The following is a 25,858-nucleotide window of genomic DNA, read 5'->3' as shown; positions in this document are numbered from 1 at the left end:
GTTGAATAATTATGACTGCTGAAGTTTCACACAATTACAATGTTGGATTCCACTGAGTCTTAGTAATACATACATTTTTTGACCCTAGAAGCTGAAAGATTCATGTGACTTCTAAGTACTGAAAGTGTGAAAGTGTTAGTTGCTCTGTTGGGCCAGACTCTTTGTGAGCTCATGGACTGTAGCCCACCAGGCTCCTCTGTCCATGGAATTCTCCAGGCAAGAATACTAGAGTGGGCAGCCATTCCCTTCTCCAGGAGATATTCCCGACCCAGGGATTGAATCCAGGTTTCCTGCATTGTAGACAGATTCTTAACTGTCTGAGCCAACAGGGAAGTAAGTTCTATTTATCATAAACTATCACAAAAGTAAGAGCAGTACTATGATAGATAAAAATGACATATATTATATACCACAGAGAAGGTGATGACACCTCACTCCAGTACTCTTGCCTGGAACATCCCATGGACAGAGGAGCCTGGTGGGCTGCAGTCCATGGGGTCGCGAAGAGTTGGACATGACTGAGCAACTTCACTTTCACGCATTGGAGAAGGAAATGGTAACCCACTCCAGTGTTCTCGCCTGGAGAATCCCAGGGATGGGGTTGCACAGAGTCAGACACGACTGAAGTGACCTAGCAGCAGCAGCAGCATATACCAATTAATTTAATTTTAGAATTACTCAGCCATTAAAAAGAATACATTTGAATCAGTTCTAATGAGATGGAGTTAGTATTACTCAGCCATTAAAAAGAATACGTTTGAATCAGTTCTAATGAGATGGATGAAACTGGAGCCTATTATACAGAGTGAAGTAAGCCAGAAAGAAAAACACCAATACAGTATACTAACGCATATATATAGAATTTAGAAAGATGGTAACAATAACCCTGTGTACGAGACAGCAAAAGAGACACTGATGTATAGATCAGTCTTGTGGACTCTGTGGGAGAGGGAGAGGGTGGGGAGATTTGGGAGAATGGCACTGAAACATGTATAATATCATGTATGAAACAAGTCCCCAGTCCAGGTTCGATGCACGATACTGGATGCTTGGGGCTGGTGCACTGGGACGACCCAGAGGGAGAGTATGGGGAGGGAGGAGGGAGGAGGGTTCAGGATGGGGAACACAGGTATACCTGTGGCAGATTCATTTTGATATTTGGCAAAAACTAATACAATATTGTAAAGTTTAAAAATAAAATAAAATTTAAAAAATTATTGAAAAAAAAGATACAAAAAAAATACATTTTGGAAAAGTTCTTGAACATTAAATATTTAAAAATCATTGAGATATTCTTTATTAATGGATCTTAAGTGGAGTTTAACTTCTCTTTTACATTCTAAAATTCTAACCATTTTAAGAATTGTGTATAAATAGTAACATACAACTCAGGTAAATATGAGTACCCTACTTTTGGAAAATCAGTGAGATGACTTAACCTCATGGATTATACAGCCTGCCAGGTTCCTCTGTTCTTGGATTTCCCAGGCAAGAATACTGGAATGAGTTTCCATTTCCTTCTCTAGGGGATCTTCCTGACCCAGGAATCAAACCCACGTCTCCTACATTAGCAGGCAGATTCTTTGCCACTGAGCCACCCAGGAAGCCCTCAAGGAGATAATTATATTAAAACAAAGAACTTTTCCCATAAAATAATTTTTGTCTGGATATTATATGATTAGCTCATGAAAACTGGTCAAATAAGGCTACATACGATGTGCCATTTTAATGAATTAAATTTCAAAATCATGCAGTCAATACAGCATTTTGCTATAGAACAAAACATGGGCTTTGGACCTGGCCAGACTTGGCTGTGTTTTGGTCCTCCCACTTGCTGAGTCAGCAGTCACGGGTAGGTTGTAAGTTCCTAGAATCACAACCCTCACCTGTACAACAGGAAAGACCATTTCTACCAGGCTTGTGGGAGGATTTAATGAACTATGGAAGGTAAAGCACTTAGAATTAAGAGCGAGTTAGATTAGGCAATTTAATTGCCTCTTCTCTAACTTTACCCCAAACAGAACTACATCCATCTGCACTAATGTATTTTAAATGCTGATGTTTCTGTGTTCCTCAGTGTCTTTATTAAGAAATACATATGACTGAGTGACTGAACAACCATACGTCTATACTCATAATACCAAACAGGGGGAAAAAAAAAACAAAAAAACAGAAATCTTTCAGTTTTCCACTACATAGGACTAATGGTGTTGGTTTGTGAGACTTCATTCATAAAACTCTCCTGATTAGGAAGTTTCTCCTTATTTACAACCTCAGTCCCCCCTAGTGTACGTCACGTTTCAAGCCATCCTGTAAGAGGACTGCTTCCCAGCTGTTATGGTAAAATGAGAAACCGTTTAGAAATTCCTCCAACAGGCCTTTCAGTCCTGTTAATGCCTTCAGCCTGGCACATAGTTCTGAAAACCCTAACATGATTTTATTAATGATGAGTGAGTCCCAATTTGATTTTAAGTTTTAGGACTACAGCATATTGACCCCATATTGTGTTTTCCCAGAAAAGGTGTGTAAAACTGCCATCCCTTTCTGTGTGTGGTGTGATTTAAGGATCAACTTTTTTTTTATGGCTCTTACATGCACGGTTTTATAGTTTTATTGTTACTGATATTTTATAAAATTCAGAACTATTGGCTCTGTAAGTGCTGTCAGGGGAAGAGAAGTTGTGCAGAAAAACATGGAGAGCATTTTTCAAGGGCTCAGGCTTGCATAACCTCTTCTGAGCAGTTGCTGGAGCATTCAAGCACCCTCATCTTTCAAAACTCTATTATCTTTTCCCTAAATACTCTATTTTCTCACTTTAATTTTTTATTTACATCACCAGCAAAGACAGGAAAGTAGATTAACATTCCAGATGGGGTAAATAATCCCCATGTTTAATCTTGGCTTCCTACACTCATTTTCTCACCTTTATTCATTTCTCTTTCTAGTGAAATATCATAAAAGCTAGGTTACCTAAGACAGACTTCAAAACTCCCAATGTTAAGAGTACATAAAGTGGGGGACCCATTTACACAACAATTATTTTCTAAAAATTACTTAAGTTACTTTTTTATGGCTCACTACTAAAATTGTTTAAAACCTAACTATGTTCATGTTTTACTATTAAAAAATAAAAGATAAACCTTTGGGGCAGAATGATATAATAAAAAGTAAAACAACACCTACGTCTACTTCCTTGTTGCCTTATCCCTTCCAAGCCCCTGGGCAAAAGGAATATATTCCAGATTATTCATGTATTAGGGGCTTTACAGAAATGCCTTGCACTAGCATTAGTAAACTCAACTATTTCCAAATATATTAAAAGTCTTCTCTTAGTTGTTCCTAAGTGTCACAGTAAGAAGAATCTATAATCTGAAATTCATTCTTCTTTTCTGGCCAACTGTCTATAAAAGAATGATAGTGACAATATAATATTTGGAACCACAATAATATAGACATTATAAAAACAAGGATGATGTTTTAACCTTAGATGACAAAAGTACATAGTTTAATATTATCAAATGTTAGGAATGTAAGCCATACTTTGCTAGAGTGCATGTACTTTAAATTCTAAACAAAAGCTTTATCTGAGAAGTGGTTAGGATACATTTTGACTACCCTCAAGAAGGCTAATGTGTCTGTTTCATAGGTCTCATCTCCATTCTGCCAGAAACAACATAAGGGCAGAGGCATTACTCACATTATGAAATAATTAGGCTACAACCACATCTCTCTAAAACCCTGCCCAGTATGGACTGTAAATGTCAATAAAACAACAGAAGCAAATTCAATTTTTCCATTAATCGGAAAGCTCCAAAATTAAGACACATGGAAACATATAAGTAGAAACTGTAACAGATTATAAATCCAATAGTGATTTGCATATATTTACAATACCTTCAATATAATCCTATAGGCTGAATTTTGTGATTTCTTTCAGTGTGCTCTTTTATATCAATAAAATTGAATTCTTTTTGAGAGTTGTGAATACTTAAGAATTTGTTTCTTTCTACAGTTCAGGGTAAATGACATACCTACATTTTACTGATACAGAAATGTAAATTTATTTATTTATTTATTTTGAAAGAAAAGACAGAACACTTAAATTCTTTGCAGAGATCCTTTAGAAATAGACTTTGCTCAGGAAATTGCTAACAGGGAGAGGTGCTCAGACTCCCAAATAGCTATTGGTACCCTATGCCCTCCTGATATATGAACTGCTAACCATGTGATTGGCTAAAGAACTATTTATCCATATATGTAAATAATAAAGAGCAATGCATCTTGCAGTTTTCTTTTCTATTCTACTCCCCTGTGCAAGACAGATGTGTTGTGTCTAATTATTCTTTGATTGGTATCTGGAGAAACATTAACATAATTGGCACATTTGTTCTAATTAACAAAGGGAAACTGCCACATGCCACCCAATATGAAAAGTGAGTCCAGCAAGCGTTAGCTAGAAAAATCCGTATCAATCAAAAAGGTTACGCTGCTAAAGGGTCCCTCAAGTCAGAGCACTGAGGTTGAAAATGACTCAACAGAATAGAGAAGCATGTGTACACCTGAGAGAATGAAGATTCAGCCTAGAATTGTTGAACACAGGTATATTAATCATACAAATGGGAAAAGCAATTATGCGGCAATTATCAAATGCACACTCAGCCAAGCCACGCGTCTAGAAAAAGCATTAGCTAGAAGCTGGGAGTTGGCCAAGTTTTACTGACTGGTTTAGAAGTGACAAGTTTGAACTTTTCCTTATTTGTTTGTTTTAACCTTGCCCTTTAGACCAGGGGTTCTCAAATTTTGTTGCATTTTAGAATCACCTAGGGAGCTATTAAAAACTTATTAAAAATAGTGATACTCAGCCTGCACAAAACACCTATTAAATGAGTGTCTTTAGCATGGGCTATAAGTATCAATATTTTCTAATGATTCCCAGATGATCCCAATGTGCATCCTAGTCTTTGAGAACGGGTACTGAAGAATGATTCTGATCATTTTGCTAAAATGCAGATTCTAATTAAGTGCCCTGTATGGGGCTTGAGATTCTGCCTTGTTAAGAAGCTCCCAGGTCAAGTCAGTACAGATAACCTATGGCTAAAGCCTTGACTAGTAAAGTCTTGACAATGCTAAAAAGATAGGTAATAAGCCTTCTGTAGACATTCACCTGGAGAAGGAAATGGCACCCCATCCAGTACTCTTGCCTGGGAAATCCCATGGATGGAGGAGCCTGGTAGGCTGCAGTCCATGGGGTCGCTAAGAGTCGGACACGACTGAGCAACTTCACTTTCACTCCACTTTCATGCACTGGAGAAGGAAATGGCAACCCACTCCAGTGTTCTTGCCTGGAGAATCCTAGGGATGGGGGAGCCTGGTGGGCTGCCATCTATGGGGTCACAGAGTCGGACACGACTGAAGTGACTTAGTAGCAGCAACAGCCTTTCACCAAGTAGGATTTAGCTCCATTGCCCCAGAGTTTGAAATCACAGAATGATCTGGGGCGGGGCGGGGCGGGGGGGGGGGGGGGGTCTCACCCTACCAACAGGTGTTTCATATGTCCAATCAAGAAAGTCTTCATTATAGACTGCAAATGTATGTTATTTACCCATTAAAGTTATGGGTAAAAAGTATCTTAAAAGACAAGAAGCAAACTGCCATTAAAAAAAAAAAAAAAGAGTATACAAAGAAACTCTCCGTGTCTCCCAAGTCTCCCAACAATGTGAAGACATTGTTCTGATACTATCTCTAGTCAAGAATGGAAGGCTACTTTGTTTATGCAGCTATTTGCTTCTCAAGATTGGCAATAGCAACAAGACATTCATTCACTTCTGTGTTAACCACTGTCCAATATACTTTGTACCTTTCAGTAGCTTTGTGAAAGTATTTGTACTTTTATGCTGTATAAGTATTGGTCTTCAAGCATGGTCTTTAGATAACTGTACAAAGAAAAAAAGGCCAGACGATTTTTAAAAACCAAGTTCAAATAAAACCATGCCCCACAGACTTAACAGAAGCTGATAACTAACAGAAATTCTTGAGCTTGTCTTACAGAACAGAAAGGGGATCAACTTGTCAAAACCTCTTTGCTTACAAACTGCCTTCACTGATAAAGTGTATTTTAGTATTTCTTTCCCCTACCTGCCTCTTTTACTTACATAGCTTCCCGGCTTCCACGGAGTCCAGTTGTTTCAAAGGAACTTGAAGCCAGCTCCTGCCCAGTGCGAGAGGCTAAGGCTGGTTGGGACCCCTGACACTAAAACTGAACCTGTGACCAGTTTTAGGCGGTGAGTGGCCTGTTGACTAGGGAAGACTGGAAACTGCATCCTCAGGTAAGACTGGGCATCTTCATTTTGAATATGTATTAGCATTTAACAGAGATGAGCCTGCGCAGAATACCCATTCCCACCCCTTGTGCCGCTTCCACCAATCACCTTTCCCCAACCTAAGACCACCTTGCTTATCCCTTAAGTATCCCACCCTCTTGACCTCAAGGAGGCGGAGCTAAAGTTTGTTCTTCATCTTCTTACTTGGCTGTTCTGTGAGTAAACTCTTAGCTGCAAATCCCAGTGTCTCAGTGATTGGTTCACTGCAGGTCTGGCGTAGGGACTTGTTTAGTAACAGAAACGACTGACATTTTGTAGCTTCTGCAAACAGAAGGAATTTGCTAAGAAAGGGGTCCTATTTTCCTGCTGCAGAAACACTCCTTTAATTGGACACATGTCTAGCTCATTGCCTTCCCAGGTGGCTCAATAGTAAAGTATCTGCCTGCTGATGCAGGAGACGTGGTTTCAATCCCTGGGTGGGGGAGCTCCCTTGGAGCAGGAAATGGCAATCCACTCCAGTATTTCTGCCTGGAAAATTCCATGGACAGAGTCTGACAAGCTACAGTCCATGGGGTTGCACAGAGTGGGATGAAATTGAGCATGCAGGCACACAGGCACCTGACTCATTGCTTTTGAGAGATGAATGTGTGTGAACCACATTTTAGATGTGAACTTGTCTTGAAATCTGAAAATTTTTTCTAAACCTTAAATTCTACTATTAGGAGATAAAAAGCATGCTGATAAATTAATCAATAGTGACAATCACCAAAAGAGCCCAAAATAGCATGACTCTGATAATATCTTACAAGGGAGCAAAATGACACTGAAATGTCCTTAAAATGCTAACTTTTTCAGGGCAAAAGACCTATAATTAATTAGTCACGAGATAGCTTCTAACCAGTCTTTACTATAAACTTTCAGATTAAGTAACTCAGCATTTACCAACTAAAAGTGTTTGGCCTCTTGCTAAAACTGATCACTTTTAAAAAACACTGCTTTTTCGCTCTCTGCGACTACCACTTTTCTTCCACAGTGAGTTTACAATAAATAGTGCCTCTAGGCATATGAAGAATCATTGAAAGAAATTTCAAAGCCAAAGAATTTATCTAAGGAAAAACTTTTTTTTTTTTTTCATGAAATAAGGACTGTAGAAATAAAAGACCCTCTTGCCCTGGGATCATGGACTCAAGATAGGTTACTGCCTATTGCTGAAGCACCACTGAGAGACAGATTGTATTTGAAAACAGCTGAAGTCTACTGACCACAGATTTTAGGTTATCTAAGAAAAGCTCTATTGTTTGCTCTTTTTAGCACAGAAGATTTCACTTTCTTCTGAAGAACCAAATTCTTTCTAGATTTTATTCATTTAATAAAATAAAATTTAAAATCCATGTTCAGAATTTCTATTCCCAAAGGAATTAAAATATATCCTTTGTTTCTCCACCTTTCTCTTATCTCTTCTGCCCTAAGACCAACAACTATCTTCTGTTGCATGAAGTACGGCAAGATCTCCTGAATGGTGTCTCTGCTTCCATTCTCACACTTCTAAAATCTACATTCCCTACAGCAGCAAGAATGAGCTTAGAAGTAAAATGTATCAGGTCATGTCAATTCCTCACTTAAAATCTCCAATGACTGCATATATTCAGAAACAAAATCCCTTCCCACTACCGTGTTTCAGTCCCCAGGCGCATCCTAACTCTCTGACTGAAGGGCTTCCTGCCCTCCTCCTGGCTCACTGTCTCAGAGACACTGGCCTCCTTTTTAATCTGTAACCACATTCTGAGGTATTCTCCTCCCCTGCCTGGAGCTTCCTGACCCAGATCTTTTTAAGTCTGGCTCTTTCTTGTCATTCAGATCTCAGCTCAAATGTTATTTCATCAGATAGATTCTCCTTGAACTTTAAGTGACTCCTGATCCCCAACAACCATCAGCCTTCTCAGATATGACCTTGTCGTATTTCCTTTAACTTACAATTATCTGATTATATCCTGTGCTTTTTTTCCCCCTTGTTTTTAGTGTTTTATTACCATTTAGGGACTTTGCCATGTATCGCCTTCAAATAGAAGAGTGTCTAGTACATGGTGAGAGGACAATAAATATTTCTTGAATAAATGATTTAGTGAGTAAAAATAAAAACTGGATTTTGTACTATAGGCTCAAAGGAACCACTGTATGTGTGCAGAAGTCATGCCACAAATCTATTATAAACCAAAGAAAGTTTATTATTTATTCCTGTGTTTTAAAAAGTGATGTTGATATTGGTTCACTTTATTATATTTTTAAATTGGTTTACAGAATTATCTGCAAACCAGTTATCTATTTATGGTGATCTCTATGCATAACTATTAGATGCACATATTGACAGAAAATCATATGAAGTAACCAAAATAAACAGACAATGTTGGCAACTGTTGACTGGACCAATGTAAAGCTTGCAAGCTGGCTACCAGTCAAGGAACCTGATACTTGCAGCAAACTTGTTTGTAGGGCAAGACCCTTCTTGTTATACACATGCTAGGAGAAAATTCCAATAGATATCACTGGGCACTGAAAGCAACGTCTCCCTGCAAATTAGTATTCAAACTCTTCTCTCTAAACCTCTTTTGACCACAAAGAATATAAAGCACAGCTTGGGAGACAATGTACCTGCATGGAAATGCATCAACACAAAGTTCTGATTATGAGGGAATGGCAATGCAGGTCTCTCATGAAACGAAGTGTTAGGTGGTCATATTAATAATCAATTAGATGGACAGCCACCTGATGCTATATATTTGGTGAAGCCTCCGGCTGCCAGCCGCTTTCCTCCCTGGCATTATCAGCTTAAAAATTCTATTTCCTGTTGAGCAAGACTGCCAAATAATCTATTCTTATACACTTCACCCCATATTTTCCCACTTGCTAATTAGACATGCGAATGTTGATAAATAAGATGACACTTTTTAAGCACAATTGGGTCAATAAGTTGAACATGGTGCCCTGTTCCTCCAATTTGACTCCTGTGAGAAATAGTTCAATTATAATTAGAGGAGCAATTATCCCCTTGTTTAAGGTGAAACAAATCACAGGTTTATTTTAGTGAAAAATTCAGTTTTGCTCCTTGTGTCATGCCAACAAATGTCATATCCATTGATGTTTTTGATCCCAGTACTCTCCAAAAGAGAGAATCTGATGAAATAAAGCATCTCTGAGTATATTTCTGGCTCACCATATGACAGCAACATTTTCCAGGCATAAACCAAAATGAGCAAGGAGGGATTCATTTCACAGAGTTCTGCTATTATGCCACTGGAGCAACCCAGCACCCGTTCAGGCATATTAATTTTCTGGTTTCTTTGGGGAGATGAGAGATTTCTGCTAAAGGAAGGCAAATGCCTCCCCAGAAATGGAAGAAAAGCTTTATATTTTTGGCTTGATCCTTGCAAAAGAGTTATTAAAAATACTGAGCAATACCATTTCAGATTATTTGTGGGATTTATTTTCTTTCTTTCACAGAGTCTACTTTTAATTTTAATATAATTACTATTAACCTGTCCCATGACTCCCAGTGGCCTTTTGGAGTGATCCAAATGGTCCAGTGGGTTAGAACCCTTCTGACTGACCGACTCCCTTACTCCACCTGCACTGAGTTCTCTCAGCACACAGCTTCCGTGGTGACAAACATCCTGTTTCTGGAAAGTTCCATTTCCTGAGGTGCAGCTTCTCTGTCACATCCAACAGGGACTCTTTATTATTTCATTTAATTCAATGCACTCAGAGAATCTACTATGTAACCTACAGTCTGCTTGTGTTAGAGATAAACATGAACAAAAATCCCTTTTCTTCTTATTTCATCCAATCTAGTCAAGCAGGCAAAGGAGTAAACACACATATTTTGACAGAGATAATAAATAGTTGGAGCTATAAAAAGTCAGAAAACGTAGGGGCTGACATTCAGGCAGCTTTACTGCTTCATTCATACCAGGTATGAAATACTGAAATAGTTCTGTATCTGCTGATTAATAGCTAGGTACCCCTCACCCCAAGGTGCTTGCTTCTGGGGATCCCTGGACCATACTATCATGCAGCAACTAAAGGGTTTGCACCTTTGATACTGCAGAAGGCCCCCAGATGCTAGTTGCTGCTGCTAAGTCACATCAGTTGTGTCTGACTCTGTGCAACCCCATAGACGGTGGCCCACCAGGCTCCAGTCCCTGGGATTTCCCAGGCAAGAGTACTGGAGTGGGTTGCCATTTCCTTCTCCAGTGCATGAAAGTGAAAAGTGAAAGTGAAGTCACTCAGTCGTGTCTGACTCTTCACAACCCCATGGACTGAGCCCACCAGGCTTCTCCGTCCCTGGGATTTCCCAGGTAAGAGTACTGGAGTGGGTTGCCATTGCCTTCTCTGCCAGATGCTAGTAGCCCTGTGCTAAGGAAGCTGTGTGGCTGATAAATATTTAAATAAAGAAAATGAAGAGAGGGCCTGGCAAGGAGGAGGCCAGAGGAAGGAACAGCCAAGACTAGAGCTCTGAAACTCTTGTGCTTCATCTCTGAGGTACCTGCAACATGTTTTTTTTTCTTAACCAGTGAGTACTGAGAGGAGTTTTTTGTCCAGACTGTCACCACCTGGAGAGGTGGAGTACAGGGAATCCTGAGCTGGTCTCTTCCTCCTCTGAGACTTTCTCTTTCCTTTTGCTTGGAAAAGGAGAACGTCCAACAGTAATCCCACTCCAAATTCCCTCTTTTGGAGGAAACACAAAGTCTGGTCCAGTGTTCTAGGCCCATGATGACTAAACAGATAACTTTAAAAATCAGAGTAAGAACAGCAGCACATCAGGACTTGGTGCAGATTTCCACAGTAACAAGTCATTTTTAGAGTAAATATGTTACATAAATAAGGGAGTTTCCTTATTTTAAAGCCCAAAATTTATCTTCATTTGTAGCATTTGTGGATTTTAATCAAAATAACTGGTTAGAAGACACAGGAGGGAATCTCTGTGATTCTTCATTGGACAGAAGCCTCATCGCTGCATACCCTACAGTGCCAATCAGAGGCCCAGTGTGCCAGTGACTACTGTGAATTCCAGAGGCTGAGTTCAGTCTTCTCTGAATCAAGAGGAATAATATATTAATAACAATAGTAATGTTTCTTGAGTTCTTCTACATGTTCTAAGTGATTTGTTTGCATATATCATCTCATTTAATTTTCAACTACGTTCTGGAGAGACACTATTGTTATCTTCAGTTTGTAATTTAATTAAGGAAACTTAGGTATAGGAATTGAAATACTTTGCTTGAAGTCCAACAGTCAGAAATGGTGACATGGGGTTAAGCCTAGAGTTCTGAATGGAAATTAGTTTAACACTATGTAGCAAAAATTAAAGCCAAAATAGAGAAGAAAATTAAATGTAATTTATTACCACAGAAATCCCTGTGCCATTATTTGCACCAAAGGTGATGCTCCTGTAACTTAAGATTAGTAGAGCTCTTTGGAAACCTACTGACTTATGTGGGAAGGAAATTATTGCCTCTTGATATTTTACAAATAATGAACTTGACTACCTGTTCGATGGTGCTAGACATATACTTACTAAACAAAGATAAATTGCATCAATAAATCATGTATTTGTTGAGCATGTAGTATCTGAGTTTTTCAAAATCATTTGCCTAGAACACAAAAGAAGCAAGAATCCTTGCCAGTATGGCTTGATACCTTAAAAACTGATTTTGTTTATGGTAACACATGAGAGTTTTACCTTCTGGTTTCCCTTTAAGATCAGTATTTCATTTCATTCTATTTTTGTGCTTTTAAATTCCTCAAACAAATAAAATAGTAGATAATGAATATATATATATATCATTAAATTAAAATAATTTTATAATCCCTTAATTCATCACGTTATATTTCATCCCTTTCTCTTTTTTCTGCTCCTCTTGAGCAAATGACAGTTGCAATGTGTCAAGTTAAGGTATACATTAGATTTCTCATCTTGGTGATTCTAAGGGTGTTGGAAATAATCTACACAGGAGTTTATTAGCCTTCTCTCAAGCAAGTGTTTTTGATCTCTCTCCTGACTTGAAAAAAAATCACATTAAATATAGTTCTTTGAATGTCAAATGGTATATGATTTTTGAGCTTGCCAAGTGTTAATTGGTCTCTTCCCCAGTGATGATACAGATAAAATTCACAGCCAATTAGTTTGCAGTCATGAATCTTTACTCCTTGACAAAGTGAACTACTTTGCTGAGAAAACTAAAAAAAATTAAGAAGTTACTGCTGCTGCTGCTGCTAAGTCATTTCAGTCGTGTCCGACTCTGTGTGACCCCATAGACGGCAGCCCACCAGGCTCCCCCGTCCCTGGGATTCTCCAGGCAAGAACACTGGAGTGGGTTGCCATTTCCTTCTCCAATGCATGAAAGTGAAAAGTGAAAGAAGTAGCTCAGTCGTGTCTTAGCGACCCCATGGACTGCAGCCTACCAGGCTCCTCCATCCGTGGGATTTTCCAGGCAAGAGTACTGGAGTGGGGTGCCATTGCCTTCTCCAAGAAGTTACTAGAATCTCCTAACTGAAAATCTCTGCAGGGATCTGCTCACTTTAAGAAACACTGAGTCAAAAAGAGTCTGTGGACACTCGTGTTACTCAGGATATGTTTTGGTCTTTAAGGCAATTTAATGGAGGAGGTTTGCATTAAAATTTTAGATTAAGACAGATATGATTAAGGAGAAAGATATACTTATTTCATAAGTGAAATGAAATGTTGCATAGAGAAGAGCTTTTTCCTTTCTAATCACAATAAATCATCCTGTGAGTCATTGGTAGAAGATAAGGTGTGGTTGGATAAAGCAGAAGTAATCATGCATAGTCTCTGATACAGTGCTAGAAAGTGCCATGGGATGTCAGGTACAAGACAAAAGCCAACTCTCTTCTTTCAAAGTAAAAGAAAAGAAAATTTCATTAAGTGCCACTCAGAGTCTTGCATTGACAGACTGGAGATGTGAATGGTAGTGACAGAAAATGGAGTCATTTGTAAGGGCCCTGCCTAAATTTCTAATTAATTTATTATTATTATTATTTTAGAAAGAGCTATCAGATGTTTAATTTTGTTGTTATGGGACACACTAACTGTGCTGACTCTCACTTTTGCCTGAATTTTCAAAGGACATAAAAACTATGGAAATCTGATAAGTGCATTGATTAAATATTAAAAAATTTTGGACAATGTAGTAAGTCTTAGTAATATTATTTTATAATTTCATAGACAGGAAAAATTGCAGGCTTATTTTTACAAAAAATCAGCTGACCCATATACAGCCCCAAATTATAGCAATTTAAAAAATGCTTCTTTCCATATATGCAATAAAGAGTAAAAATTCCAAAGAACTCAGTGTAGTTTAGAGGCTAACAAGGACCACCAGCAAGTTGGCAGTTATGTTACTTATCAAATTAAAGCTTTCTCGTGTTTGTAGGATACTGGATCTGCCAGGACAATAGTGTTTGATGTATATTAGAATGTCTTCTGATAATCCTAACAGGGTAACATTTTTCAGAATTTGGAATTAGTTGAAATGAAATAAAAGACATGTTATTAGATGATTTTCCTCAGCAGTGTGCTCTAAATGGTGTCTCAAGGAGAGCATAGAATACTCTTGTGGTCCTGGAGGCCTATCCCCCATGGACAGGCATTTTCAAAGGGCATTGTATTGTCTGGTGCTAATAAAAAATCATGGTATAAATCTGATTTATAATATTTCATGAACTTTCAATAGGCTTTGTTTCACCAAAACCAGAAAATGAAAATTAAGAGCTAATGGAAAACTTATAGGATGAAACTACTTGACATTCCTCAAACATGTTTTTATTCATGGTGTGTGGCTATGGCTTTTAGGTATGTCCTTGATTACATCACAGAGCAGAAAACATGTATGTGGAGCTCACAGGCTGTCACACATACACACACATGTACACCTATCTTACATTTTTTGCATAGTATCAAGAACAATAATAAAATTGATGGCACATTATTAAGTCAGCCCATCTTTCTTTATGATTAGTGCCAGATAAAATAAAACAGTGTTTCTGATTTCTTAAAAGAGAATGACAAAATTAAACCAAGCTGCCTGTGGCTTTGTCCAGTGGGGCATTCTAATTGACTCCAAGTCATTAATCAGTTCCCAATCAATCTATTTTGCCAGTAGCAAGCAGTTAGGACTCCATTACCAACCATTCATCATGCCATACCCTAATTCATTGCACCATTAGCCATGGATTAGGCCTCTGTTAGAATAACTAAGTGCCAGTTGCTAAATGCAAAGAATTTTTCTTCTCACCTCAGCCACTGGGATCCCTTCAGGTGGTCGGCACTGGAGCAAGACCTCCTGTTCCAAGGATACTTCCTTTCCCAGAGGTTCCTGCTCAAATGTTTTTCGCAGATCTGGAAAGCACAAGTAATAAAATACAAGACAAAACTAATTAACATTTATTCATTTCTAGAAAATACAATAATAAATTTGCAGTTTATTATTTTGTTTCTTTGCAGTTTTTAATCATGTTAGTACTGTGCCATAATGTGACTGATTATATTCTATGTAGTGGAAATTATGAAATTTAGAGATTACTAGCTGTTCCTACTTTAATCTTCACTGGAATGCTTTGGAGATTCTCATTCTAACAATTAGTGACACTCATTAATTACAGTTTGCTAGTATTTCTTAATAATCAACTATAACAATCACATTTTTAATCAAAGTAATCCCATTGTTATGATTCTTATTCATACAGAGTCCCTTATGTATATTAATATTTTTTCTTTCTTTACAACAGATACTACTGAAGTTGCAACAACTCTGAGATCTTTCGATAAATAACTCAAAAGCAAGTTTCTATTTCAGAATGAAAACAGAATGCTGGAGTCCTAGAGAAATAAATATAGCTTCTTGAAGTATCTCAAACATAAGAGAGAGAAAAGAGTAACTATTGGGATGGGTCCAGAAATATCTCAATATGTAATTATGTCACCATTCTCCAATTCAAAGATTAGTTATTTCTGCTCAAATGTAATAAGAATCTAATTACTTATTTATATAGTTATAGTTGCTATAGCAATATGCAGTACAATCTTAAAAACTGCTATTGACAGACACAAAAATGTTAGAAATCAGTTTTATCATTTTAAACACCAAAGCTAAAAAATAAATGAGTCAGTTATAGAGCTTTAGAGCAGCATTTTTTTAGGCAAAGTTAAAAAAATTTCATCCATGTACTACTCAATAAAAATTTATTGAAATTTTACCCAGTAGATTTTATTAAAAAGCTAAAGCCTCTGTCTTTTCATCCCATGTCCCCAGTAATGACTTAAAAATATAAAAGCACCATTTCAGCCTACTGAACTAATGGGTAGAAATCCAAAGACTCTAGAGGTGTATCTCTAAGCCTTTCAAGAGCTATAAGAAAGCACCATCTGGAAAAATGCAGTGAGAAAAAAATTCATGTCATATTATTTGCTATTTGGGTGAATTTCTTGGCAGAAGAAAACCTTCAAGAGTTTAGGGGTTCTGAAAAGATTATTGGATCTATGTGAGTCTGAGGTAAGATAAGAGACTCTATAAATCATGCAAAATTTCTGCCAGAAAGGCATTTCCAATTTTATTATCAAGAAATTGAGTAGACTGTAGAAACAAATACTTAAAATCCAGAGTTATTAGAACATGAAAGTTATCTAAGCCATGTTCTTATTTTACATATAAGAAACACATGTCTCAAATTACTCAAAGCCTCACAGCAAAATAATTGATGCTGCATTAGAACCTGCCGGCTGTTGATCTGATACATATTTTTTTATCCCACACATCCCTTCATATCTCTTAAGGTTGATTTGTATCCTTTCAACAGCAACATCAGAAAATTTCTACTCTTTCTTTTCTCATATGGTAGCTTCTCTTTGTTTTAAATCTGCATTAACATAAAAAATTTTGTCAAAATATTAATAAAAGCAACAGCAGCACTGAGTAAGTTTCATGGGATAAAAATGTTCTTTTTTTCCTTTTTTGCCTGGGCTGGGTCTTCACTGCTGCCCAGGGGCTTTCTCTAGTTGCCTCGAGTGGGGATGCTGTGCGGACTTCTCCCGAGGTGGTTTCTCTTGTGGAACACAGGCTCTAGGGTGCGCTGGCTCAGTAGTTGTGGCTTGAAGGCTCTAGAGCATGGGCTCAGTAGTTGAGCCATATGGACTTCCCACAGCATGTGTGATACTCCCAGACCAGGGATTGAACCCATGTCCCCTGCAATGGCAGGCAGATTCTTAATCACTGGGCCACCAGGAAGTCCTAGGATAAAATATTCTTATAAGGTATATCTTGTTTGTGAAAAATGATTCTGAAAACCTCCCATCTGATGCATGGTAGGGTAAAGACATAAAGACTAGAATTAATTCTCAAATCAAATAATATATAGACTCACTCGCTGTTCAATTAAACAGCATATCACAAAATAAGGATGGAGAATTAGAAAGAGTGAGGCACATATATCTCCAAAGAGTCAAAACAAATTCCTTTATATTTATCAATTATCTCCTTATGATAGATATTTTATTAGGTACTTAGGATGAAGATATGTAAGATTCACAATCAAGACTAGAAAGGTAAGCTGAGATCTATTCATGAAAAGCCTTCCTGCTATGCTGCTGCTGCTAAGTCACATTAGTCGTGTCTGACTCTGTGCAACCCCATAGATGCCGGCCCACCAGGCTCCCATCCCTGGGATTCTCCAGACAAGAATACTGGAGTGGGTTGCCATTTCTTTCTCCAGTGCATGAAAATGAAAAGTGAAAGTGAAGTTGCTCAGTCGTGTCCGACTCTTCTCGACCCCACGGACTGTAGCCTACCAGGCTCCTCCGTCCATGGGATTTCCCAGGCAAGAGTACTGGAGTGGGGTGCCATTGCCTTCTCCTCCTGCTATGCTAAGGAATAGCAAACTCTCAAAGGCTTTTAAGCAGTGGAAGGAAACCAGCTGTCATATTGCTCTCAGTGTGACTGAGGTGATGCTAAAGAAGCAGAAGGTAGTTAGAGACCTATTTGAATAAATCAGGAGGGATGATGGGGAACTGAACTCAGCTACTGACAGTGGACAGGAAGAAGAGAAAGCAGATTCTAGTAATGAACAGATCATTTGTTCCAGAATACCTAAGTATCTGGAGAGTGCAAAGAGGAAAGGATAATTCTATTCTCAGCTATTGCAATTATTAAGTTTATACCATCATTATATGAAATCATACCACCATGGGCAGGAAAGTGGTGAGAAAGATAGCAAACTTATTTTGGTACATGTTCAGTTTGTTGTTATTGTTGTTCAGTCACCAAGTCGTGTCCGACTCTTTGTGACCCCAGGAACTTCAGCACACCAGGCTTTCCAGTCCTTCACTATCTCTCAGAATTCGCTCAAACTCATGTCCATTGAGTCAGTGATGCCATCCAACCATCTCATCCTTTGTTACCCACTTTTCCTGTTGCCCTCAATCTTTCCCAGCATCAGGGTCTTTTTCAGTGAGTCAGCTCTTTGCATCAGGTGGCCTAAGTATTGGAGCTTCAGCTTCACATCAGTCTTCCAAATGAATTTTCAGGGTTGATTTCCAAACCAGGATTGACTGGTTTGATCTCCTTGCTGTCCAAGGGACTCTCAAGAGTCTTCTCCAACACCACAGTTCAAAAGTATCAATTTTTCAAAGCTCAGCCTTCTTTATGATCCAGGTCTCACATCCACACATGACTACTGGAAAACCCATAGCTTTGACTATGTAGACCTTTGTCTGCAAAGTGATGTCTCTGCTTTTTAATATGCTGTTGAGATTTATCATAGCTTTTCTTCCAAGGAACAAATGTCTTTTAATTTTTTGGTTGCAGTCACCATCTGCAGTGATTTTGGAGCCCAAGAAAATAAAATCTGTCACCGTTTCCACATTTTCCCCCTCTATTTGGAAATGGAAAAATCCGGTAGATCCAGATCATGATTTCTAATCTCAGCATGATTGACATTCAGGACTGGATAATCCTGTTGTGAGGCTGCATTCTGCATAGTAAGTTTCTTAGCAGCATCCCTGGACTCCATCCAGCAAATAACAGTAGAGCTCTCCAAGCCAGGACAACATAAATGCCTCCAGATAACGCCAAATGTCCCCTGACAGGAAAATCACCTTAAGGACCACAGGTCTGAAGTTTGGAAAAAGAAGGCCAGGTAGAAGATCTGTGCTTCACTGTCTAGGAGATAGCTGAAGCACTAGAAATAGATGACATACCCGAGCAGGGAAAAAAAAAAAGAGGACACCAACATTTCAGAGGAAAAGCTGTCTGCAAAAATGTTACGGTGTGAACAAGACACAGGAGAAAAACCAAGAGGCAACTGTCAGAGGAGCCAAGTTAAGAAGTCTGGAGGCCAACAGGACAAATGCAGCAAAGAACGTAAAAGGAGAAGTTTGAAAAATTTAGGAGTGAAGGGGGACTAGAAACCCAGCTGTGTTGGGGGTGCACAGAAATTGGGAGAATGACTATAATAATAACTACTGCTCTTTTACAAATTTCATTTTGACAAAAGTCAGCAGCACCGTTAAGGGATGATGGGTTCGAATGTAGCAGGCTATAATTCTTCTTAGGATTTGGTATATAGTTTTTGCAACTGTTTTCAAATTCCTGCCAATGGAAGGCACATCTTATGAAAATTGCTGTCTCCTAATTGAGAATGGTGACCACACATCAGAGGCCTGTACTTCAAAAGACAGGTTTAACTGAACCGTCAGTGAATACCATATAATTATATTGTTTTGATGTTATTTGATTTTAAACTGTATGTAAATTTTATCTGATTTCTAAAATGATTCATAGGTAAGCCCTCACTCTGTAATACTTCTTCCTGAAAAATCCTTTTAATTCCGGGCCAAAATCTCTTTTCTAGCTTTCAGGTTGTATAAAGAACATAGAATATATTGTGCTGTCCAGCACGGCAGCTGCTCCTTTCATATGCCTCCAAAGTACTCTGCAAGCAGTGTGAGTAACATTTTAAACATATCCTTCATCATTTGGAGAGATGTGATAGAAGGCAGGCCGGATGCCTTGCAGGCAGAGAGAACACGAGGGTGACGAATGAGTAAGCAGGAAAAACGGACACTTGTCAGCTAGGAATTAGATGTAAAACAGAGTGTTTTCGAATAATGTGGGCATTTCTGTCAGGAAAAAGATGAATTTATGCCCTTGGAAGACCTTTAGGATTCTACACTTCTGTTTTCTTTCCATTAGTTCTAAGGCTACTACCGAAATAAGTATAAAATCCTTTCATTAAAACCTAGATTACTTTTGCAAAGTCAACTCAGCTTATCTCTGATTTAGTCATTGATTCCATCAATTAAAAGAAAAATCACCTTTGTTGTAAGTATGTATTCAGAGAGATGTTTACTTAACATGAATATTGGCTTACTAAATCCATACAGTGAAATCCAATTAGCAAATGTAGAATCAGACCTGAAACTATATGGATTTCTATTTACCATTTACACAGTAATCAAAGAAAGTACATGTGTGGCTGTACACAGCGTCTCATTTTTTATGGTAGAATTCTGATGCTGTCAGTGAGTTTTTTTGCAATATAATACAGTGATTATAAATTATTTATGATGTGAAGCCCACTAATTTCAAGGCATTCTATAAACATGAACTCTGCTTTTTGACAAGAATCCGCCTGCAATGCAGGAGACATAGGTTCAATCCCTGGCTCGGAAAGATCCCCTAGAGCAGGAAATGGCAACTTGCTCCAGTATTTCTGCCTGGAAAATTTCGTGGACAGAGGAGCCTTGTGGGTTATAGTCTATGAGGTCACAAAGAGTAAGGCACGACTGAGTCACTGAGCACATGCGCACCCACACAAGGTGGCTACCTGGGAGTAAGGCTCCTGGGAGTGTGAAGACTCTTCCTCATTTGCAAAATGGAAGTAAATAACTGGATGCTTTTGAAGGTCTCTTTTTTCTTGAGAGCCTATAACTGAGTAGACTAACATTTTAAATATGCATTTTAGGGGAAACAGCCTGGCCTTTGTCAGATAAGATCTTTAAGTATTTATATCAATTATCAGTGTCCAAGAGAAATAATAGAAGAAGCTGTTTTTCAACAATTTAGAAGATGATGCATCTTTCAAAAGAACAGCTTATAAATCCTCCTCTTAGGACAATCTTCCTGGAACTTCTGTACACTTCAACATACAGGTGTAAGAGAAAATGGGGCAATGGATGGGTTTCAGAAGATTCCAAATTAAAAACATCAGAAAATTCTTTGTACAAATACAACAAAGCAATATAATATACATCACAAGAGCAGATGAATATTGCAGCTTTGAAAATGATAAAAGTATTGAGAATTATAAACACATTGAAAATTATGAATGCATTGAGAATTACTGACAAAACTAATTTTCTTGCTTTGTGGAGAGGTGGGAGGGAAATGCCTACCCAAAACAGCATGCAAGAAAGTCTATCATGCCAAAGCACATATTTATGAAAGGGTCCCCAGTCAGGTCTCTTCTGCAACGACAACCCATGAGCATCTTTGCCTGGAAAGGGTGAGCATGGCCTAAATGGGAACGTTGAGGCTGGACAGGTGGGAGCTTTTACTGTAACAGGTTATATTACTATCCAAGTACCTGTGAGCTCCACTGATCTGAAAGGAAACCTGGAGAAAATACCAGCAAAAGATGTCCCTATGCTGTCTAAGTTGGTAGGCTGATACTATTGTCTTTGAAAATGAAAATAATCATGTTCTCACTCCAAGTTTGAAAACAATAATTTACATTTGTTAGAAATGTTTATTCTCTTAGCAATGCTACTTAATTATGCAGAAAGATTTATTAGAATAAAATATTTTTCAAAAGACAGTTTCTTGACAATGTGACAGACTGATATTATGAAGTCAAGAATTCTCTGATGAACATACTACAACAGATTATTCTAATGGAAATTAAAATCTTTAAATTCCATTGAATAATAAGACAGAAACAACATATTATTACCTTATTAATGTTGGTTGTTTTTTGATTTAGATCTCATAGGGTTTGCAAATATTAGATCTCACAGGGTTTTGAGAATATTAAAAGAAATACTGAATCTGAAAAGGGTTTGGAAGATTATGAAGTATAAAACACATGTAATAAATTATCACAACTATTTCTATTACTATTAGAGAGTCTGGCATGAAACATGATTTCTCATCTGAGTACATTTCAGCATGTCATTCTCTTACACACTTGAATCATTTGGTCTAAAAACCATAGTATCTAACATTCCATATCTTTCTTATGGAATTTGTCCTTAGGGTACTATGAATTCAACTTGGAGGACTGAATACCAGCATTAAAATATGAAATTGAATAAACAGAAAATGTCAAGTATATCATACATAGTATTATTGTCATTCAGTCATCAAGTCCTATCCAACTCTGCGACCCCATGGACTGCAGCAGGCCAGACCTCCCTGTCCCACACTATCTCCCAGAGTTTGCTCAAGTTCATATCCATTAAGTTGGTGATGCCATCCAACCATCTCATCCTCTGTTCCCCTCCACCCCCTTCTCCTCTTGCCCTCAGTCTTTTCCAGCATCAAGGTCTTTTCCAATGACTCAGCTTTTTGCATCAGGTGGCCAAAGTATTGGAGCTTCAGCTTCAGCATCAATCCTTCCAATGAGTATTCAGAATTGATTTCTTTTAAGATAGACTGGTTTGATGTCCTTGCTATCCAAGGGACTCTCAAGAGTCTTCTATAGCACCACAGTTTGAAAATATCAATTCTTTATCACTCTACCTTCTTTATGGTCCAACTCTCACATCCATACATGACTACTGGAAAGACAATAACCTTGATGTATTATTAAGAATGCACATATGTACACACACATATACATACACACACACCTCTGTGTATTTGTATGTGTGAGGAGATGGGTATATGTTTATTTAGTAGATCATGATATAAATATATTTTTTATTGTAGGTCACTGTGAAAAACATCTGAAATATCCTGCAAAGCAAGATATCATTGCAGTCAAGAGCAAGATCTTCAGCTTGGACAAACTTTGTTTCAGATCCTGATTCCACCACCTGACTAGCTGTGTAGCCTTGAGCATACTGCTTAACCTTCTCTTACTTTAATTTCTTCAGCTAAAAAAATGAGCATGATACTAGTGACTCTTTTACAGGTTGATATATGAAGAAGCCTATATAAAAACTCTAGAATCATGCCTTGAATATAAAAAGTACTCCCTGTAGTATTAGTACATTTTAGTAGCTGTATCAACTTTAGGCATTATCATTGTTAGTCAAAATAAACTTAAACAAATGAGACAAAATAATTATGAATGTGGGAGACTAATGACTGAAAGTTATGTGTCCCAAAGAGAAACTCAGGGATTACCATGCTGTGCTTGAAAAAAAGTGCAGATTTCATTCCTAGTTGGGATCCAGGAATCCACAGTTTTCACTGGCCCCCAGGTATATCTGACACATGGCACTAAAGTCTGGGAACCACAGACTGATTGACTGATTGATTATCTGTGGAACAACCATGATGTGCGCAGCACTGTGCTAGACCATGTAGGCAGAGGGAGAGAGGAGCCTGGGAGGCTGTGGGGACCAAGCGCATCTGCTTCTACACTGTGGCTCTTAAGACAATGAGTTCCTGTTGATGTCTTCCAGGGTCAGTGGCACTTAATTTTGTTCAGGCTGATGGCTGACATTGTCTGGCGGACACTGAAATTTCACATGCATCTAGGGGACATGCAGGGAACTTAAAGTTAGGCAAAAGAATTATTTTTGCCTTAAAACCTTATCACCAACCTGGGCTGTCTTTGGTTTCCCAAACTGTAATAGAGACATAGGTACAAAACCAATTCACTTTTTGTTTACTACTCAACTCTGTGATGTCATATAGGAATGCAGGTTCTGTGGGACACAAACCCTATATTTAGTTTTAAAAATTTCATTTTAATGTACTTTCAAATTGTTGCTCTAGCAAACAAAATAATTCCATGGTCACATATGCTAATACTACTTGTGTTCTTAGAGGGAAAAATGTGTCTTTCTTCCAATAATATAAAAGGGGATAATTCCTTGGTGGCTCAGATGGTAAAGAGTCTGCCTGCAATGTGGGCAACCCGGGTTCGATGCCTGGGTTGGGAAGATCCCCTGGAGAAGGGAATGGCAACCCACTCCAGTACTCTTGCCTGGAAAATCCCATGGACAGAGGAGCCTGGAAGGCTGCAAAGAGTTGGGCACAACTGAGCTACTTCACTTTTCACTTTCATGTTGTCATAGTAGAGTATAACTTTCACCAAATCTGGCTGTTAACAGAAAACAACTGTCATGAACCAACCACTATAGCATATTTTGGGAAAACTAGATTAGTCTTCTGAGCTTTGAGCATTTATTAACAGTAAAAATTCCTGACAATGCTATAGAACCCTAAAAAGTTTGCCATGGTTTTCTTTTCTTTTCCAGAAATAGAATATCTTTGCTGGAATTAAAAAAAATCATGAAAAAATGTTATATTCAGCAATTCTTGTGGTTTTTAAATGGAAGGGACACAGTATATAAAAATGTTGTAAGTTTTCTTTTTTTACTCACTTTTTCTTCTTAAATATTATAAAATAAAACAAAACAAGAAACCACAAACCAACAAAAACATGAAGTTTCCTCTATGGTTAGACTGCAAAGTGAACTATCACATTTCTGTAAACCTATACAGTAAATTGTACTGTAAAAAGAAAAGTTTATAATTCAGATTTACCATTTCCTAAACAAGTGGCTTGGGTAAGTTATCTAATATTTCATTTCCATGCTTCTGTTTCACTATTTGCAAAGATAACAGAATCTACCTCATAGGATTGTTGGAAGCATCACAAGAGTTAACATGCATAAGGGGATTATAACAGAATTGGGCATACAGTAAGCATGCCCTAAACGTTGGTTACTAGGTCACAGGATATTTTGAGAGAAAAAAGATGCAAGATTTTGACTTTGTTCCTGTTATTGTTTTGTAATTTCCTTTTACTTTTAAAAAAACTAATGTTTTTGACCAGTCTTATGAATTTACCACTAACACTTTCAGAACATAATAATTATAGACAGAGACAGAGGTTAGAATGATCTTTGAGCAAATCAGCAGAAGGATTGTCGTGGCAATGTTTTAGTTTTGCCAAGGCATGCCTATCCTTTACCGCACACAGTCATTTAAACAGAATCCTAAATGAATCCTAAATCCCTGCAAAAGGAAGTACACTTTCAGCCATTCTTCTTTATTTCTTGGTTTTGGGGGCATTTATAGAACAAACATATTTGTATTCAGGTAGTTTTGCTAAAGGGTTTTTTTTTTTTTTAAATAAATAGTTTAGAGCTGGAACTCCAATAACATCCATTACAGAAAAGAGGAAGAAAAAAAATCCCATATAAGCCACTCTTCTATTCACATTGCATCTTTAGTTTCAGAAAAAAAAAGATTATATGTCATCACAATATTTTTTAAGGTATGTCTTAGGGATAAATAATCAGAAACATGCCAACTTTATGGATGAGGAAACCAATATGTCAAAAAGTTAAGGCTCTTTTCTCAGAGTACAAAAAAGAACACAATGATTACAGACAAGCTTTTTTGCAAATACGCAGTTTAGCCATAAACTTCCCATTTCATACAGCATAAAACATCACTTTAGTGGCATACTTTGGTCCAGTGGGTTACCAGCCCTTCCTCTAGCACATAGCCCATAGACTTCCCCCCAAATATAACTTATGAGACAGTGTTCTATCAATTAGATGTCTACTTCTCAGAACAAAATGAGCTATAAATGCATATGGATTTGTGGGGCCTCCACTGATCTTGAAAACTTCTGTCTATATACAAAAGCAAATACGTTTAGAAAAATATAGACTAATGCAATCTGGAATGTGTTGTGGTTTTTAATCTTGAAACAGAAACCACATGATGAACTAAATAGTACAACAGTTGACATTTATATGAAATGAGATATTTATTGTTAAAAATTTATTTGATCTAAAAATGTCTAAATTGGGTAATTAATCTCATCTAATTCAAAATCTGGCCTCTGTAACTTATAATGGGCTTGTTGTCTCGTTACTAAGTTGTGTCTGGCTATTTTGTGACCCCGTGGGCTATAGCCTGCCAGGCTCCTCTGTTCACGGGATTTCCCAGGCAAGAATACTGGTGTGTGTTGCCATTTCCTTCTCCAGGAGATCTTTCCAACCCAGGGATCGAACCTATGTCTCCTGCGTTGGCAGGCAGCTTCTTTACTACTGAGCCACCAGGACTTAAACAGCCATACAAGGGATCAAACCACAGCTCGGAAATGCATGTTAGTAATCAGGCCATTTACTCTGGTGTGCTGGCAAACTTGCGCTTGCTGAGCTCTACCAAGACACTTGGCATTAGGCTGCCAGATTCTGTCATGGTATAATCTAAATCATTCCAAATACCTGGTTTTTAAAGAGCTGCTGTCTTGTTAGAAATCTGAATGAACGAAGGAAG

General features: G+C 37.9%; 1 protein-coding gene across 2 annotated transcripts in view; it reads right to left on the bottom strand.

The window, feature by feature from the left end:
• The window catches only part of UNC5C (unc-5 netrin receptor C), a 426,113-nt gene that overhangs the window by 110,864 nt on the left and 289,391 nt on the right, over window positions 1-25,858 (bottom strand). For both annotated transcript variants that reach the window (XM_061419608.1, XM_061419609.1), the window contains exon 4: window positions 14,630-14,733. In XM_061419608.1, coding sequence (XP_061275592.1) covers window positions 14,630-14,733 — 104 coding nt within the window. The remainder of the gene's footprint in view (window positions 1-14,629; window positions 14,734-25,858) is intronic.

This window comes from Bos javanicus, chromosome 6 (genome assembly GCF_032452875.1).
Source record: "Bos javanicus breed banteng chromosome 6, ARS-OSU_banteng_1.0, whole genome shotgun sequence".
Classification (NCBI taxonomy): Eukaryota; Metazoa; Chordata; class Mammalia; order Artiodactyla; family Bovidae; genus Bos; species Bos javanicus.
Note: the sequence above shows the minus strand (reverse complement) of the source record. Positions and strands in the feature narration are given on the sequence as shown.